A 17,811-nucleotide genomic window follows, 5' to 3' on the forward strand; every position below is an offset into this window, starting at 1 on the left:
ATTCTTTATCCCAACTGTCATCTGTCAATTGTTAAGATATATGCTTGGGGTGATTCCAAAACATGCAACATGATGTTTGCAAATTGAAACAAAATTCTCAACACTGACCTTTAATGAGGAAACCCCAGCATTCCTGACCAGGACAATTTCACATGATTAAGTTGAATTTTTCTTTTTTAAATTAAAAATTGAAATTTCTTTTTCAAATTCCATAAATTGGACCCCCCACATGCAAGATCACACCATAAATTTGCAATTCTAGTCTTTTGTTTAATTTGTGTCATCTTCTCTTTAATACAATGCCAATAGATAAACAACTGATAATACAAGAAACCATCAATTGAAATCAAGTAGAGATTAAAGGTTGACACTCAAGTGAGTGAGAAATGAGAACCACAAGGACCTGAGCAAAATGTGAACCAAGGGATTGTGGTCCTGGAGTTGAATGGGCTCATGGTACCATGGTACCATGGTACTACAATTATCAAGAAAGTCAGGTCACATCTTGCACAAAAAGGGGAAGAGAGATGTGGTCCACTATACTAGTAAAACTCATTGAGAAAAAGAGGTAATAATATCTTCCATCTTATCCTACATATGGCTAAGAAAAAAATCTCATGTCATTTTTCCCTTTTTTTTCCTGAGAATTTACTTGATTCCATCTTTTCAAATGACACGAAAATTCCAGTCATTCCCTAAGCAAAATCTGGATTGAAGTATGCATGCAGGCATGAAGAAGTAATTTGTATTCTACATTCACATTCTTAGAGAAAGGATAAGGCAAAAGTGCAGAGAGGCAATAAATTATGAAACATTGGACATTGGCATGTTGAAAATGGTAATTCATGAATTAGCAATTTAATCAATCAATTCAGTGTTCAATCGTCAGTTGTACAATAACAGTAAACAAAAACTACACTTTCATGTGTTAAAAGCAACAACCTCTGGTAAAACTTTCACAATGTGAAAAACGCAAAAAGCTAGACACCAGCAAATGGTTATAGGTATAAAAGAAAAATGATCCCCTTCAGTCTCTCTCACCTCTCACCTCTTAAATTGCTACTATGTTACAGCCATCACTGGCATCTACTCTAAGTTTATAATCTCCCTTCCTCTTTAATGCTAGATACTATCAACTTAGACTAAACAATGCCAAAGATGAAAGAATGCCTACTCTTTTGAGATTGATAATTGCAAAGCAGCAAAAATTTAGATATATTCACCAACAAATAATACCTGACTTCAAATGGTTTAATCGGTAAGTGATGACCCAGATGCTTTTATTCCACAACTCTTCTGTAGAAAAGAAGATAAGCAGCAGATGTCTTTATCTTCTCCAGGCTGACAGCATAAACACGGCTGTCATCGAACTCGTACCACAGACCACCCCCATGCTACATCAAAGAAACAAAAATTAGAATATTCTAGCTGTACCAACATACAATCAAGTACACGTGCAATTATTTTTCACAAATTCTTAGAATGAAAAGAGAAATATTTTTATATTTCATGCTAAACAAATTAATCAGTATCACCATTATATAATCTATTGGCATTTATGTATGTACATCCTCTTTTGAAATAAGCCTGCTTTATAAGACCCAATCTTAAAAGGATTTTGGGCACCTTTTTTCGGGGATTTGGGAGAGGGTCTGGGGCTTGAGAAGTGTGGAAAAAGCACATTCAGAAACTCGAAAGTTGCTGTACTAAGGATTTATTTCAGAAACAAAGTTCCTAACTAACATGTGCAGAGGTAACAAGCAAGAACTAAATAAGCTAGCTCATAAATGCTAAAATTTGTTTAATCACCAAACTAAAAATTTGCATGTATCAGGTCCTAAGGTAACACATGGAGAAGTCTCCATGCCTGTGGTGTAGACCCAGATACTTGCATTCTCAAAATGTTCATGTAACCTGATCAATGTTCCAACAAGGGGACTGATCACCATGGGTATCAATTTACTGAGACAGGTTTGACGTGTACAGCAACCCTATAGGTGTATGAGTTAGTGTATATGTGTTTTGTTCGGTCCACTTGAACAAGCCCACAGTATATAATGCCGCATGCTACACACAAAGGTAATATGCTATCATCTTATCTTGTTAATTCAATTATGATTAATATGAATTACAAATTTTTAATAAAAAAAAAAAAAGTCAATAAATCGCTTTTTGTATTAATTTTTTCTATGGAACCAAAATCAAATCATGGTTAGGTCTTCACTTACATGGACAAATGCAGTATAATGACCACCTCCCATGCTTCCATAGTGATTACTGACGGCATAAAGCATGTAACGATTAGATAACTCACCATTCCTATAGCCAATATAATTTGACAAATCAAGATTGTCAACAGGAAAGTCAACATATGTCTCCAGCTTGTTTTTCAAGAATCGATTATATGAGAATCTTTTTAAATGAATAACCAGAATCTCAGGCAGTCTCCAAAGATCCAATTTTTTACTGGCTTGCCGGTGCTCTTTGCAGCCTGGACAATACCTAAAATTACATTAAACAAGACCATCCATTAGAAAGACAACGACGAGGAGCAACTTATCCACAAGAAGAGTTTGGTGGTTGAAAAAAGTGCTATTGTTTGTGCTTATTAGCCAATTTTCTCAAATACATAAATACATTCATATATGAACGGGCCAATGTTTCAAGTACTCAAAACAACCTATTTGAGGATGTTTGTGGGGATTAGTAGCAAATCTAGAAAACAAATAGATTTAAAAAATGATAATTATCTCTTTCACAAATTAAAAACAAAATGACATCTTTTTTCTTTTATTCTGAAGGACATGCAGGGCTATTAGTTCATAAAAAAGGCATTGCAGTGTCCAATAGGAAAGACCTGCACGCAAGGTTTTCTATAAGAAGGCAAAACAAAAACAAAGAAACATTGCAAGGATCAAAATAATCAGCAAAATAAGATTCAACTTGATGATAAAAGTTAATGCTCCCAAATGAGTAGCAAAAATTCTAGTTATTTAAGATGCAAAAAATTTCATAAGCAAAGTTAAAAAAGAGCAAAACTATAGACACTGACCACATGTCCTCTGGTCCAAGTGGCTCCTCCATCAAGAATGCTTGAAGACACTTGTAAAGAGAAACAGATTCCTGAGGTCTCTTTGCAGAAAAGCAAGACTTAAAAATCTGCGGTAAAGAGCTAAGAAGCTGTATATCATACTGTTTAACATATTTTTCTGGCCAGGATGCTAGCACATGTAACCTCCCAGACGCTCCGGCAGCTCGTACTGCTTCACCCATAATTATCTGGGATTCCTTGACTATTCCCTTTTCATCTGTTATGTAAAATTGTAATTCAGCCTCTGAGGGTGGGACAACCCCATTTGCATCAGGGGGCTTTTCAAACCCATTTGAAACTGGAGATGATGCATGCTCTTTCTGAGAAATGTCTTCTACTGCAGTACTCTCAGAGGTATCAATCTCATCTAAGACTTCTTCAGCCTGTGACTGAAATGGATTTAGTAGTTTCAGATACAGACCATGGATGCCAGATCCATTGACAACATTAGAAAGCCTTGTAACAAGAGGAATTCCGAATGTCTTCCAACTTGAAGTCAGTTTCCCATGGATGGACTGCCTGAAAACAAGAAATGTAAAAAGCTTAGGTTACAAGAGACCAAACAAAACTAAAAGATATTCTCCAGACAAACCCAAATTACATGAGTGCAGCTGTAGGTGGGTGGATAACAAAGCTATTTTTTTGAGCCAAAAGAAAACAAGCAGTAAGTTTAAGTAACATATATCTTGCCAATCATAGGGGCTATCAACAAGTAGAGAAAGGAAAAGGAAAAAGAAGAAGAAACAGGAAAAACGGTTCAATCACATGAGTGTTTTATGTCATTTGGAGGTAAAAGACCAAATAATATGTGATTGCCTTTAACACTCAACAAGTTATCAAGTGAATCTACCATCTTTCATTCCCACCTAATGTTGAGAAGTAAACTAGAATTGACAAAAAAAAAAAAAAAAACTATCATCATTTTCTGTTATTAAGTTTACCTAGGGATTGTGTTTAACCTTAGTCGTCTTACCTATAGGACCCATAAAGCAATCCAAAAAAGTTTCCTTCTGAACCAAGCAGCAAGGTTTAGATTACAAGAAATGAATCATATTCTATCGAATCTACAATAAATGTTTGGTAAATAACTTTATAAAGTTGTTGAACTGATAATATCATAAGGAGATGCAATAATTCCAAGTGGCAATGCAAAGATGCTACTAAAGGATAACTTGACAGACATATATTTTGCCTCAAACACATGCCTTCAATAACAAGCACTCATAAATATGACATATAGAAAATATATATATATATATATATATATTAGTAACAGCAAAATTTGGTAGTCACATGTAATCTAAATTACTTATTTTCAATTTACATGAACTTAAAGAATATTCTTTTAACAAGAAATAAAACAAGACATGCAAACATATGAAAATCAATAAATCATGAAGAGGGAGGGATGCCGAGTGCTGAAAACATTGTCAAGCTAGGGATTAGACAAACTTACTCCTCCATCTGCCGATGCATAAACACAACCAAAGGAGTTTTGTCGATGTCTTTAGTTAACCGATAAGCAACCAGTTGGTCATCATCTCTAATCAAAGATAAAGAATCAGCAGGCTCTTCAAGATAACGTATAATCCGGTTGTTGTATATCTGCAATATAAGTTAATGCTTAAAGATTTATTAAACATTTATAAGCATAACAACAATATTAGTAACTAACCAAACAGATGCAGATGTTGTAAACAATGCAATATACCTCTGCCACCAGAAGGGTCTCATCAGCCCCCAAAGAACATGCAACACTTAGAGCCTGAATAAGGTCTTCAAATTTCCCACTCTTCGGGACAGTAATTGTAAATGGATATGGTTGAGAAGTTCCATCAGTACTTATGACAGTTACAGTCATTGTTCGCGATGTCGTTGATGGTAAAGGTAGTGACAGGTACATGAATGGATCAAATGTTATAGAAACCTTTTTGCATTCTGGACAAACTAATGTTGATTTAAATTGACCCTGAAATGAATATAATCATGACCAATTAAGTGGAATAATACACTTGTCAACTAATACAAGAAACACCACCTACTTTTATACTGAAATACGAAGTGCTATTTAAGATAGTAAACAAATTAGATCCAGCTTGCCTGAGGTGTTTCACAATAACAAATTCTGGACTCAATCTAACATGTTAGTCCACTAACTAAACAAAATAAAACCATGCTATAAATCAATAACTGAATAATTGATTCAAACTAAAAGCCATGATTCTATCATTCTACAAGAACACATTAAAACACAAATGAAAATTGAATCTTCCAAGATGTGTGCTATCACCATCGACACCACAATGTCCCTCTCCTCCAAAAGAAAAGAAATTCAATGCTATCTACTACTTTTATTAGTCAAATTGTCAACTTAAATCTTGCAAAAAAAATTTTCTCACAATCAAAATCTTTAGGAGTTCAAAAGAATGAAGGTTAAATAACCACCATTGGCATATGACTGATTACCATGTGAACCATATGAGCCAACTAAAACTTTTAATATGAGCACTCAGAACCCAATTAAATCAGAGGAAAAATAGAATTTACCTGGCACACATCAACAATGATGGAATCATTGCGAGCAAGGTGATTTTGCCAATACTCATCAGCTACTTCTTCATCTCGTCGACCCTCACCATCCTTCACTTCAACATAAGGCTTACTTTTCACACGATTGAGATCCTCATGAAGTCCATCCAACAAAAATGCAAGAAGTTCCTAAGATAAAAGACACATCAAATTAATAAAGAAAACATGGAATATGATCACATTACAATCACCCACCTGAGGAAAAACAAAATTCAACTATTGAGAGCAAGAAAATGTTCACTGACTTGAGAATCATGCTGATTGAAGCCACTAAACTGAGGAGCAAAACGAGCAAGCTTTGACTTAAATGTTCTTGGTGCCACAGGGGTTGCTCCAGGGGCCCATAACTTCCTCAATAGATCCCCAAAGGCTGAAGCAATCTCACCCTGAAAAAAAGTGCATGCTTTAAAGGATGCATACAAAACTTCACAGTATTCTGAAAGCAGAGGGAATGAAGTAAATATAACGTACATTCATGCCCAAAGGATTGTCGTGATTTATTTCTCTACTATAATCTCCAAGAAAATAGTCAACCATCTTTGGTGTATGAGCCAAGCACTGAATGGCACTGTTCATGAAACAAGTGTTTCCGAGATTTTGTAATCCAGTCAATCCCAAAGAACCAGCTTCTCCAGATCTTCCACAGAATGTTGAAGCATTAGTACAGATGAAATTGGACTTTGCAGTGCCATTGCAACCATTTATCAAGACTGAAGCACCAGAAGAGCAATTTGCAGTATGTTGTCCTGACATTTCATCTTTTTTCCTTTCTCTACATTTCATGGAATCTGACAACCCATAGACTTGCAACTCCAGGAGAATCTACAGACAGAGAAAAGCAACAAAACATTAATGGCATACATCAAAATTACAACTAATGATTTGTAAGATGAGTAATTTATATGACATTCCAATTAAGACCGACAAGAAAGCAGCAAGAGAGCATTACATTAACATGGAGAGGAAAAATCAATTTGCCCCTTGCTTTAAGATTGGTTCACACTTTGCCACACAATGCTTCCTAATCACAGCTGGCATCATCTTAATATTCATTCCATTATCTTTCCATTAACACAAATTCTTTACTCAAAATTGAAGGACTTCAGTTATATAACATTCCCTCTTGGGGTTACACGTGATAATTTATAATGCCACAAAATTTCGTATTTGTTGGTACTCAAATTTGATGTGAGATAAATTTCTAGAAATTTTAGTATAATGAAGCAATCAAAATAATAATAATAATAATAATAATAATAATAATAATAATAATAGTATATGGTAGGAGTAGTGAATACATGACAAATGGCTTAAATTGTACCATAAAAAGGAATGAATCAAATGGAAAATGGGAAGCATAAGAAATAGTGGAGGTAGAACATCCCTTGTATCCATGAAAAACCAAGGAACTCTCCTTAAAGAAACTCAAATGTCAAGATCTTGCCTCAAAACGAAAATTAACCTAGTCTAATCTTAATCAACTAAATAAAGGACTCTTACAATATTCTTTTTTGAATATGTCCCCTATGATGAAAACCAGGTGGTTTAGCTGAACACCGAGTATAAAACATACAATGTAAAGCAATTTTTGAGAATTGGTTCTATTTATAACAATCATATGGGAATTATACTGAAGAATAATATAACGGTTCTCTTCTTGTTTCTGAAGTTCAGGTGTTTGACATTTAAGCTTCAAGAACAAGGTTCAAGGGTCAGTAAGGAATAGAAATCAAAAAATATACTGAGGAATAATTCTAGGTAAAACATGAGGATCAAAGTGCATTTAGTCAAAGATTCTGCATACTTAAGTGGTTATTTTAGGCAAGCACAGCCAATTTTTTAAACATTGAACTTCCTTTTTAGAAGCACAGAGTGCAGACAAGCAAAATAGTAAAAAAGGTGGGTTTTGAAAACCTTAGAATGACATCATGGAGGGAGAATGGACAGAATTAAACAAATGAATCTATGCAAATCAGCATCTCATTTAAAAAAAAAAAGTCCTCTTTACCTCCTGATCTGATTGGCGTTGGCAGTCTTTGAGAAATCTATTTCTCTCATTTACAAAATATAGAGTTGTTTGTCCGGAAAAGTCCCAAATGCGTAACTGTGCAATAGAGAAACTTAGATGGTCATCCCATTTAAACAGTAAATAAAAAATCCTCCTTAATGATATGGAAAACTACCTGCTCAGAGTCTACACTAAAGATTTTGCAGGCTCTTCTGAAAAGTTCCACTGAATTGTCCTGTAAAGAGTGAAACATAATGTAAGCATAGAGAACCAAGGGCATCCGATTATATTCCTATATGTAGAAATCTGATTCTCCTACATTAGTGCAGCTTGATTTCCTAATTTATTTTGGGAATATTTCTCATTTATTCTTTTGATGTAGTCAACTATTCTGATTGTCAAGTTTTTAGAGATTTGTTTCTATTTTAGAATAGAATAATCCTCCTTCTTTCTATTATTTTTTGTTTTTTGTTTCATGTAAGTTTTTTCCTAATAAGGAACTTCATTGTTCCTATTTATTTAGATGTACTCTTTCATTCTAGATAGAATAAGAAGAAATAAGGGCAATCGTTCTTTAAGTTATCTTATGTTATCAAACCAAGTCGGCCTAAACCATCAGACTATAGCCACACGAGTTTCCATTACGACTAGCAAGAGTGAGAACTCTTCTTCTATGGAGGTATGGCATGATGAAAGTCATAAAGAGGTGATGCTCCAACAAACCCTTCAAACCAAGTCTACAACCTTTGGAATTAGTTTACTAGCACAACAAGATAATTTCCTAAACACCTTAAGCATTCAACGGGAAAATACACAATCTTATATTGTTGATTCCGGAGCATCAGATCACATGATTGGAGATGCATCCTTATTCAACACATATAAACCTTACTATGATAGTTTTGCTATAAAAATTACTGATTGCTCTCTCTCAAAAGTGGCAAGAACAAGTTCTATTGTAGTTTCAAAAGACATAACACTTGACTCTGTCCTCCATGTCCCTAATTTAAGCTGTAACCTACTTTCCATCAGTAAGCTTACAAAGGATAGATTTTGTGTCACTATATTTTTTCCCAACTTATGTGAATTTCAGGAATTGGGCTTGAAGAGAATTATTGGTAGTGCTAGGATGTGTGCAGGGCTCTACCTTCTTCAAGATGATGCACTTAAGAGACCACAAAACTCTTGTACAGCCTTAGCCTCTAGAGCCAGTAAGGATGACCTTATCATGTTATGGCATTACAGATTAAGACATCCAAATATTTCATACCTAAAAAGGCTATTTCCCTTATTATTCACTAACATCTCTAAAGATTTTCGGTGTGGAATTTGTCAACTTTCCAAGCACACTCGAAATACCTATCCTAGCCTTTTCTATAAATCATCTCAGCTCAACCTTTCTCAATGATTCACAATGACATTTGGGGACCATCAGGAGTTAACAATATCATAGGTTCTAGGTGGTTTGTTACATTCATTGATGATCATACTCGACTCAATTGGGTATTCCTTATGAAAGAAAAATCCGAGGTTAGCCAAATCTTTCAAAGCTTCAATAGCATGGTACAAACCCAATTCCAAGCCAAAATCCAAGTCCTAAAAACTGACAATGGAAGGGAATAATTCAACTCTATTCTCGGTCCTTACCTCACAAATCATGGCATTATCCATCAAAGCTCCTGTGTTGACACTCCACAGCAAAATGAGGTTGCCGAACGCAAAAACAGACATTTGATAAAAGTGACCAGATCCCTCTCATTGACTTCCAATGTGCCTAAATATTTTTGGGGAGAAGCTGTCCTCACTACAACTTATTTGGTTAACTGAAAGCCTTCTCAAGTTCTTGGCTTTAAAACACCTTGTCAAACTCTCCTTGCTTCCTACCCACAAACTCTTGACTCTTAAAACCCTAAGGTTATGCAAGAAAAAACAAAAAACTAATACTCTACTCAAGGAAGCAAAAACTGCAAGAAGAAGTGGACAACTGTACACAGCCCAGCACTAAAAATCAACCTGATCTGAATCTCCAAGAACCTGAAACTAACACGGTAATGTCCCTATTGAATCTGAAACTGAAACTTGTGAGCCAGCTAGTGACCTTGACATTCCTATTGCATTACGAAAAGGTGTGAGATTATGCACCCCAATACCCTATCTGCAAGTACATCTCATGTGACAGGTTAAATCCCAACTTTCGAGCCTTTACTACTAATCTTGACAATGGGCAAATTCCAAAAATATTCAGGAAGCCCTCAACAAACCAGATTGGAAGGCAGTAGTTCTTCAAGAAATCAAGGAACTAGAGAAGAATGGGACATGAGAAATTTCAGATTTGCCCAAAGGGAAAAACCTGGTTGGATGTAAGTGGATCTTCACAATAAAGCACAATGTAGATAGAAGTATAAACAGGTTCAAAGCTAGACTTATTGCAAAAGGGTTCACTCAATCCTATGGAATAGATTATGAGGACAAATTAGCTCCAGTAGCCAAACTCAATTCAGTTAGAGTTCTATTGTCACTAGCAGCCAACTTGGATTGCCCTCTCCACCAACTTGACATCAAGAATGCATTCTTAAATGGTGACTTGGAGGAGGATGTCTACATGGAAATTCCTCCTGGTTTCGAAAGGCAATACAACATGGGTAAAGTGTGCAAACTTTGGAAATCTTTGCATGCACTTAAATAATCTCTTCGGGCTTGGTTTGAACGGTTGACCAAGGCAATGAAGAGGTATGGATTCCTTAAATGTCAGTCTGACCATACTATGTTTGTTAAGTTCACTAATGTAGGAAAAAGAGTTATTCTTATTGTTTATGTGGATGATATCATAATCACCATAGACCACAAGGAAGAAATAGATGATTTGAAGAAACTCCTTGCGAAAGAGTTTGAAATAAAGGACTAGGGGTTCCTTAAATATTTCCTTGGGATGGAAGTGGCTCGGTCTAAGAATGGAATATCAGTATCTCAATGTAAGTATGTACTTGATTTACTCAAAGAAACCAGTATGATTGGATGCAAACCTACCCATGGACTCAGCTAATAAAATTGGAAATAAAAATGGAAGTCTCTCACGGACAAAGGGCGATACAAATGACTAGTTAGGAAGCTTATATACCTCTCCCACACACGACCTGATATCGGGTTTGCAGTAGGGATGGTGAGTAGATACATGAATAATCCAACCAAGAAGCATCTCAAGGCTGTTCATCACATCCTACAGTACTTAAAGAAGCAAGCTGTTGTAGCTAGGAGCAGTGCTGAGGCTGAGTTTAGAGAGGTTGAGTTTAGAGCAATGTCCCATGGTATTTGTGAAGGAATTTGGCTGATGAGGTTACTTGGAGAATTAAAAGTTCAGATTGTGACATCTATGACACTGTTTTGTGACAATAAGGCTACTATAAGTATTGCCAAAAATCCTGTTTATCATGATAGGACCAACCACATAGAGCTGGACTGACATTTCATAAAGGAAAAGATAGAAAATGGGTCGGTCAAAGTGCCTATAACCCTACAAGTTCACAAATTGCAGATATTCTTACTAAAGCTCTTCCTAGAAGCATTTTTGACATATTGAAATCTAATCTGAGTACGATTAACATTCATAACCTAGCTTGAGGGGGAGTGTAGAAATCTAATTCTCCTACATTAGTGCAGATCTGATTCTCCTATATTAGTGCAATTTGATTTCCTAATTTATTTTGGGAATATTTCTACTTTATTCTTCTGATTTAGTCAACTATTCTTATTGCCAAGTTTTTAGGGATTTGTTTCTATTTTAGAATAGAATAATTCTCCTTCCTTTTATTATTTTTTGTTTTCTGTTTCATGTAAGTTGATTCCTAATAAGGAACTTCACTGTTCCTATTACTTAGATGTACTCCTTCATTCTAGATAGAATAAGAAGAAATAAAGACAATTGTTTTTTAAGTTTTCTACACTATAATATGGAGGGATAATGATTTAGAAATGTGAAGTCGTGAGAAATTGAACCCCAAAAAGAATTAATGAGAAATGCATCATATGAGAGCAGTAAAGGAGAGAAAATTATAAACTATAGCATGATTATAGTAATACTTTAACTGTAAAAAATCTAAAATCCCAAGATGCAAGCAAAATCTTATAAATAGTGTATTCTATCTATATGGAATCGATTCATCTGTCAATCGTAAAGTTTCATACAAGTCGTTTCATTACAACACTGGACTCAAAATCAGAAATTACATTTATTCCAGTTAATGGATAGATGATAAAAAATAACATTGGTTCAATGTAATTAATTATTTTTGAAACTATGCCTTTACAACAACCATGTAATAAATATGCTAAGCCCCTTTCCAGAGCAAAAAATGAGCGTACACCTTTCAAATTATGCTGGCATGCTCTATTTCCGTTTTACAATAAACATATTGATTGTTTGCAATATTAATATTAAAAATTAAATACACATGAGAATGTGAGAATGTCTAGACATTCTATTCTGGATTGTTAGACATTATAAAATATATGGCCAGCCTAGTGTGATACATCTTCATAAACCAAAAGTGGAATAATCGGTTACTGAATGAAATTACCTTTTTGCTAATTTTTACTCCCAATGAATTTGTTTCCCGTGGAATAGAAAGTCTTAGCTGCAAAGGATACACATCTGCCATGTCATCTTCAGCAGCCGAAAAGCTTCTTCCACCTTTTGCTGCAACTTTAGCATCAGTGTGCCTATGGAACAGCAAAAGTAGAACTTGAGAGATATTAAACAGCTCTTTTTAGTTTCCAAGGCCATATAGAACTGATTCATAAAACACTAGAACAGAAATCTAGGAATCACATTTTAGAAATTGAAACACTCTATGGTCTTCATTCTAAAACGCATATAATCAAGTGGCAAATACCAGATGAAAAGCAAAGAGAATATGAAAGAATAAGCCATGCAAATATCCTGAAACAAAAGGAACCGAAAAAAAAAAAAGGAAATGATGCATAAAAGCTGATTATAAATTGTCAATTTTTCTAACCACTAATTAAAACTTTCCAGAAGGAAATTGACTGCACATTTATTGCTGATAGATTGAACAGATCACTCTTACAAAAGGAGGTCATGTTCCTCTAAGACTGACAAGTTTAGTTTTGACATAGATGAGGGAGCAATCTTAAGTTCTAAAAGATTGGGGACGTGTGCATTATAGTTTTCAGCATGATGCATACATGTTAGCAGGCCCCCTAATTCATGTAGATTGCAGATGATGCAAAGGTTAAGAAAGCAGATCTTGGGTAAATTCGTTTTAAAAGGTCACACATAGTGCCACAAAGTATACAGAAAGCAGGAATTGTACTGAAATATATCAGGGCATGGTGGAAGGATTCCAAGTAGGATAATCTCCAATGTTAAGAATTATCAACCTTGTTGCTCATGGACCTTTTTTTATTCTGTTGTCGCTTCAAGGAGCAATGGAATCACCCCAACCACAGCAAAAAGGAACCAGATAGTTCACTTAATGAGGGACATATAGTTAATACAGAAATTAAGGCTCTTTAAAAGGTAGACTAGGATTAAAAACTTTAATATACTAAAACTATCACTCTTCTCTAATCCAAACAATTGGAGCAAAAACAAACTTCAATTTAATTCACTTGTCTCATACAAATTCTATTATTTCCTCTTCGCTCCTATCAATCCAATTAACATCCATCGCATAAACTCTCAAATGCAATGCAACCCTATTACAAAATCAAGGCATTCAAACAACAATGGGTAAGTAGAATTACCTATACAAACTATTTTAACATCAAAGGCAACCAGTGCCTGATCAGGTTATACTAAAAATCAATCTTAAAAGCACTCACCATTTAAGAGCCTGCAACCACATTTCCCCAGGAACCAACGCATAATCCCGTCCTGAAACACCAACCTCACCGTTTTCACCAGTGTGCAAAGAATCCTCCTCCTTCCTTAAATTAAAAGAAAGATCCGAGTGGAATATGTTGTTGATTAACTTCATGGGACCCGCATACGACGTTCCTGGCGTTGCTGTGTACAAAATCCCCCTCTTCGCATCAGATTCACCTGAAGTTGAATCCTGTGCATCTTTCCACCACCTTCAAAAGAAATGTATAAATACGAATCAACTCTTGACCAATGTAGACATTATCAAATCACTAGAAATCCAAATTTGAAAAAAGAAAAAAAAAATAACGGAACAAAACACAAAAATTTTCAAAAATTACATGTCTCACTTTAAAACACAGTTTCTAAAAAACAAAGAAAATGCTTACAAATTTCAACAAAAACAAAATAAAGTATTGAAAAACTATCTTTTTGGTTACAAAGAAAGTTACCCATAACAGAACAGCGGAAAAATCAAATGTTTATTAAGATTCCAAATCACATTACCAAGATTGACTACACCATTAATAACCCAACTCCAAAAGAAAAAAAAAAACTTCTTTTTTTTTTGTGTATTGATAAAATTTAAGTTGGGTTATTGTAGATTTGGTGAAATGTTTTGTTGGAAAGGAAATTAACCTGAAGGGGACAAAGTAAACTCGCTGGTCATTGTTGTTGTTGTCTGAGTCGAGTCGGTGAGTGGGATCGGAGGAATCGTCGGTAGGCAGACCCACCATTTTCGGAAGAGAAGAAAGAAAGAGAGAGAGAGCTTAAAAATGAAGAGAGAAAATGGTGGCAATCATTTTTGCTTTTCTCCATAAAATTTTGAGAAAAGAGAGAGAGAAAAAAAAAAAAAACCAATGCCGGATTTGGCAAAAACAGAAACAAACAAAACAAATGGAGGTTTTTTATTTTTATTTTTATTTTTTTCTAGTGAAGAGAATTTAAGGACGGAAAATAATATATTTTAATAAATATTATTTATAAAATTTTGGGACCTATTTACCAAACAAGCTACAACTGTCATGGGGAGAAAAGCAATGCTGGTAAATATAATTTTTGTTTAAGTTAAGATAAAAATAGATTTGATAATTTATATATTTTTTTATTATTTTTTATTAAATATAATAAAACATAAAATTTATTTTATTATATTCGTGTTTATATACTTAATACAAAATATTTTGTTCACTAAACTCAAAATTTTATCAAAATTTTAAATTATATTATTTTCATATATTTTTTATATTTTTTATATGTTGTGTGTAAAATTATCAGATAAAAAATTTTAAGATTTTTTTTTATTTTTATGCTTAAGTTATTTTTTTATAAGAGAAATAATTGCAAGTTCCAATTTGTGTAAAAATTTTATATTATTTTTACCACTTAAATCAATTTTAAATTTCATTAAAAAATAAAACCAAATTTAAATGATTGTTAATTATTTTTTAAATTTGCTAAAGAGTTATTGACATAAGAAACTAAAGATTTTGGAGAATAATTGTTAATATAAAATTAAAGATAAAAGTAATACAGTTGAATTCCCATTTTTTATTATAAACAAATTTATGATAAAAAAAAATCCATTGTTTCAGATTTTATATTAATGATATACTTTTTTACACTTGATGGTTTAGATTTTTGAGAAATTATAAAATGTGCTAAAAATGAAATTTTTTTAATTTTACAAGTAAAATTATCATGATGATACATCTTGTATATATTTAAAAATAAAAAAAATTAATTTAAAAATAAATAAAATATAAGTTATTTTATTAATCTCATGTGAAATTAAAAAATTTTATTAACAGTATATTCAATAAATTTTTTTGAATTTTTTAGAAACTTAAAATGAAATTTGCCACTATATGATTATTTAATATTGAATTGTATCATTATATTTTAGTTTTACTAAATTTTGTAATTATACTTTCATTTTCATTAATTTTGAATAAAAGTTTTAAAATTAAAATATTTATAAAATATTCTATTAATACATATGGGAAATTTCTATCATTCTACTCTCAATTTCGTTAATCTTTTCATAAAATAATAAAATTGAAATATTTCACGAATATTATGTGAATACAATAGTAATTTTTCATTCATTTCGTTATTTTGTATTAAAAATTAATAAAAAATTAAAATTATAGTGATAAATTTTGATGAAAATAAAGTAAATGACAATTTTATATTTAATTCATGGTATGGTAAATTTTGACATTAATTTTTTATTATGCTAATAATATTGAGAGAGAGAGAAATAAAAGTATGTGCTTAGTTTTTAAATTTTTAAAATAAATATATATCCTTATTTATAGAGTGGGAGATAATTATCCTTTTATTGCAAACTTGGAAATCAGTAATTAGATTTGTTCACACAAGTCCTTGCATAATCCACTGAAGCCTTTAATTGTCCAATTGCATGTTGAATACGTACAAACAGCCGAGAGGACTGAAACAAATGAGAGAAAATAATAATGTGAGGGTGGAAGTGAAGCAAAGCAAGTGAGGAGTGGCACATGGCACGTGGGTTGGATGCACGAATCAGCAGCATTTGATAATCAAACCCAGACTAGACTAGATTCAACAGCTTTCAACAACTGTTTAAACCTCGATTTTCAAACCAAAAATGTCCGTTCCTGGTAAGGATTGGCACTCGGCACCCCCTTGGGGGTTGGGACTCGGGACCAATTTTTTAGTAGGTAAGGGTTTTATTGGGTACAAAACTAGATAGTGGGCTAAGAAAAACTCAAGAAAATTGGAAATGGATTAAAAGAAAAACAAGGGTCTCAGGACATTGGAAAGAAACAAAGGGGAAAAAAAAAAAAAGGATATAGCATAAGCTAACCATGCCAGCATACATGGACTAACCATCAGAACTATGCCTGGAGGATGTAGCCAAGGAAAGTTAATCTAAGCAAATTCGGGAGTGAGGTGAACAGAATCATACACACGCCCCGAATATAAATTGAGAATAGTAACTCAAATTTTATAAAAAATTTATTTGATATTGATTTGATATTATTTTATGAATAAAAAATTTTATAAAAAATTTTATAGATAAACTTATATGCTTATAAATAAATAAAATATTTATAAGGTTAAGTATGCAAAAAATATAAAAGTTATAGATTTTATTTGATAGATATTTCATAAGATTATTAAAAATTTACGTTTTATAAATATATATATTTAAAAGTTTGTAAATATGAGTAGACTAGAGTAAATTAAAAAAGTTCATATAGATATGATATATTGGTGCATATAAGTAGATATTTGTTTGAATTAAAAATATTACATAGACTAGAGGAAATTAAAAAAAATTATACGTATTAATTACGAGAAAATTTGATTTGTTTTGATGTAATTTTTTATAATTAGTAAATTTTTTTTTATTCATAGATATAAGTTATTAGGTCCACCATGTTAAATTATTATTTCTTATATTGATTGATTGTTTAGATTCACTTTTGCTTATATGAATGTTCTATTTAATTAAGGATTTTTGCCTACTGAATGAACCATTAGGTTCAAAACCCTAAAAATATAAATTGATCAAATGAGAGCCAACGAAACACCCTATAGCAATAATAAAAATTGATAGAAAATAAATCATAATAGGATATAAAGCAAAAAAATGTTTCTATTTATTTAATGAATAAAAAATTTATAATCCAAAAAATTTTATGTTTTCTTTTTATGCATTGTGATATGTTATTAGAAAATAACTTCTTAAACAATTATTTACCTTTCTGTTTAAATATCAATAATATTGTTTTTACTATAGATAAATAATTTATGAAAATACCATTAGTAAAAAATCATAAACATATATGTAATTCTGATTTTCAACCTGAAACCAAATAAATATAAATTAAATCAATTAGTGAAATACACTGATTATATAAAATTTTAAAAGACAATTTTAATGAAGAACTATTAAAATTATGGTCCAAAAGTCCCAGATTCTGTAGTTTAAAAATTTTTAATTCAAAGAAAATAATTATAGTAAAACCAATGATCTATACTAAACAAGATATAAATGAATTCGATATAAAAATTAATGAACTTTTACAAAAAAATACTTATAGAACCTACTATTAATCTACATTTAAACCCAACATTTATAGTAAGAAATTAGGCTGAACAACAAATAAGAAAAATCATTATGGTAATCAACTATAAAAAACTTAATCAAAATTTAATATTTGATGGATATTTTATTCTTAGAAAAAATGA

At 32.4% G+C, this 17,811-nt stretch overlaps 1 protein-coding gene across 3 annotated transcripts; it reads right to left on the reverse strand.

Moving 5' to 3' along the window:
- Nucleotides 1–821: 821 nt before the first annotated feature.
- On the reverse strand, nucleotides 822–14,388 carry LOC111303847 (ubiquitin carboxyl-terminal hydrolase 8-like). Of its 3 annotated transcripts, none has more exons than XM_022900321.2 (13): nucleotides 14,209–14,388; nucleotides 13,530–13,781; nucleotides 12,263–12,404; nucleotides 7,864–7,923; nucleotides 7,689–7,784; nucleotides 6,152–6,502; nucleotides 5,926–6,066; nucleotides 5,639–5,809; nucleotides 4,803–5,060; nucleotides 4,548–4,696; nucleotides 3,053–3,610; nucleotides 2,315–2,502; nucleotides 822–1,394 (listed from the first exon to the last, which is right to left on the reverse strand). In XM_022900321.2, the coding sequence occupies exons 1-13, from the start codon at nucleotides 14,304–14,306 to the stop codon at nucleotides 1,363–1,365; spliced, it is 2,496 nt and encodes an 831-aa protein (XP_022756056.1). In that variant the 5' UTR covers nucleotides 14,307–14,388; the 3' UTR covers nucleotides 822–1,362. The 3 variants fall into 3 exon arrangements, with proteins under 3 accessions (XP_022756056.1, XP_022756054.2, XP_022756057.2); XM_022900319.2 differs by having other exon boundaries at nucleotides 2,229–2,502; XM_022900322.2 differs by lacking the exon at nucleotides 4,803–5,060 and having other exon boundaries at nucleotides 2,229–2,502.
- Between the last annotated feature and the right edge of the window lie 3,423 nt (nucleotides 14,389–17,811).

This window comes from Durio zibethinus, chromosome 13 (assembly GCF_047325235.1).
Source record: "Durio zibethinus cultivar Kanyao isolate XHJ-2024 chromosome 13, ASM4732523v1, whole genome shotgun sequence".
NCBI lineage: Eukaryota > Viridiplantae > Streptophyta > Magnoliopsida > Malvales > Malvaceae > Durio > Durio zibethinus.

Bases quoted from the DNA above. Each gene is read 5' to 3' on its own strand.
- LOC111303847 (XM_022900319.2), bottom strand. From the start codon at position 14,306: ATGGTGGGTCTGCCTACCGACGATTCCTCCGATCCCACTCACCGACTC. The intron at 6,067-6,151 runs GTACGTTATATT...ACTTTTTTTCAG, and splicing joins ACAATCCTTTGGGCATGAAT to GGTGAGATTGCTTCAGCCTT. The intron at 5,810-5,925 runs GTCAGTGAACAT...CTTTTATCTTAG, and splicing joins TCAATCAGCATGATTCTCAA to GAACTTCTTGCATTTTTGTT.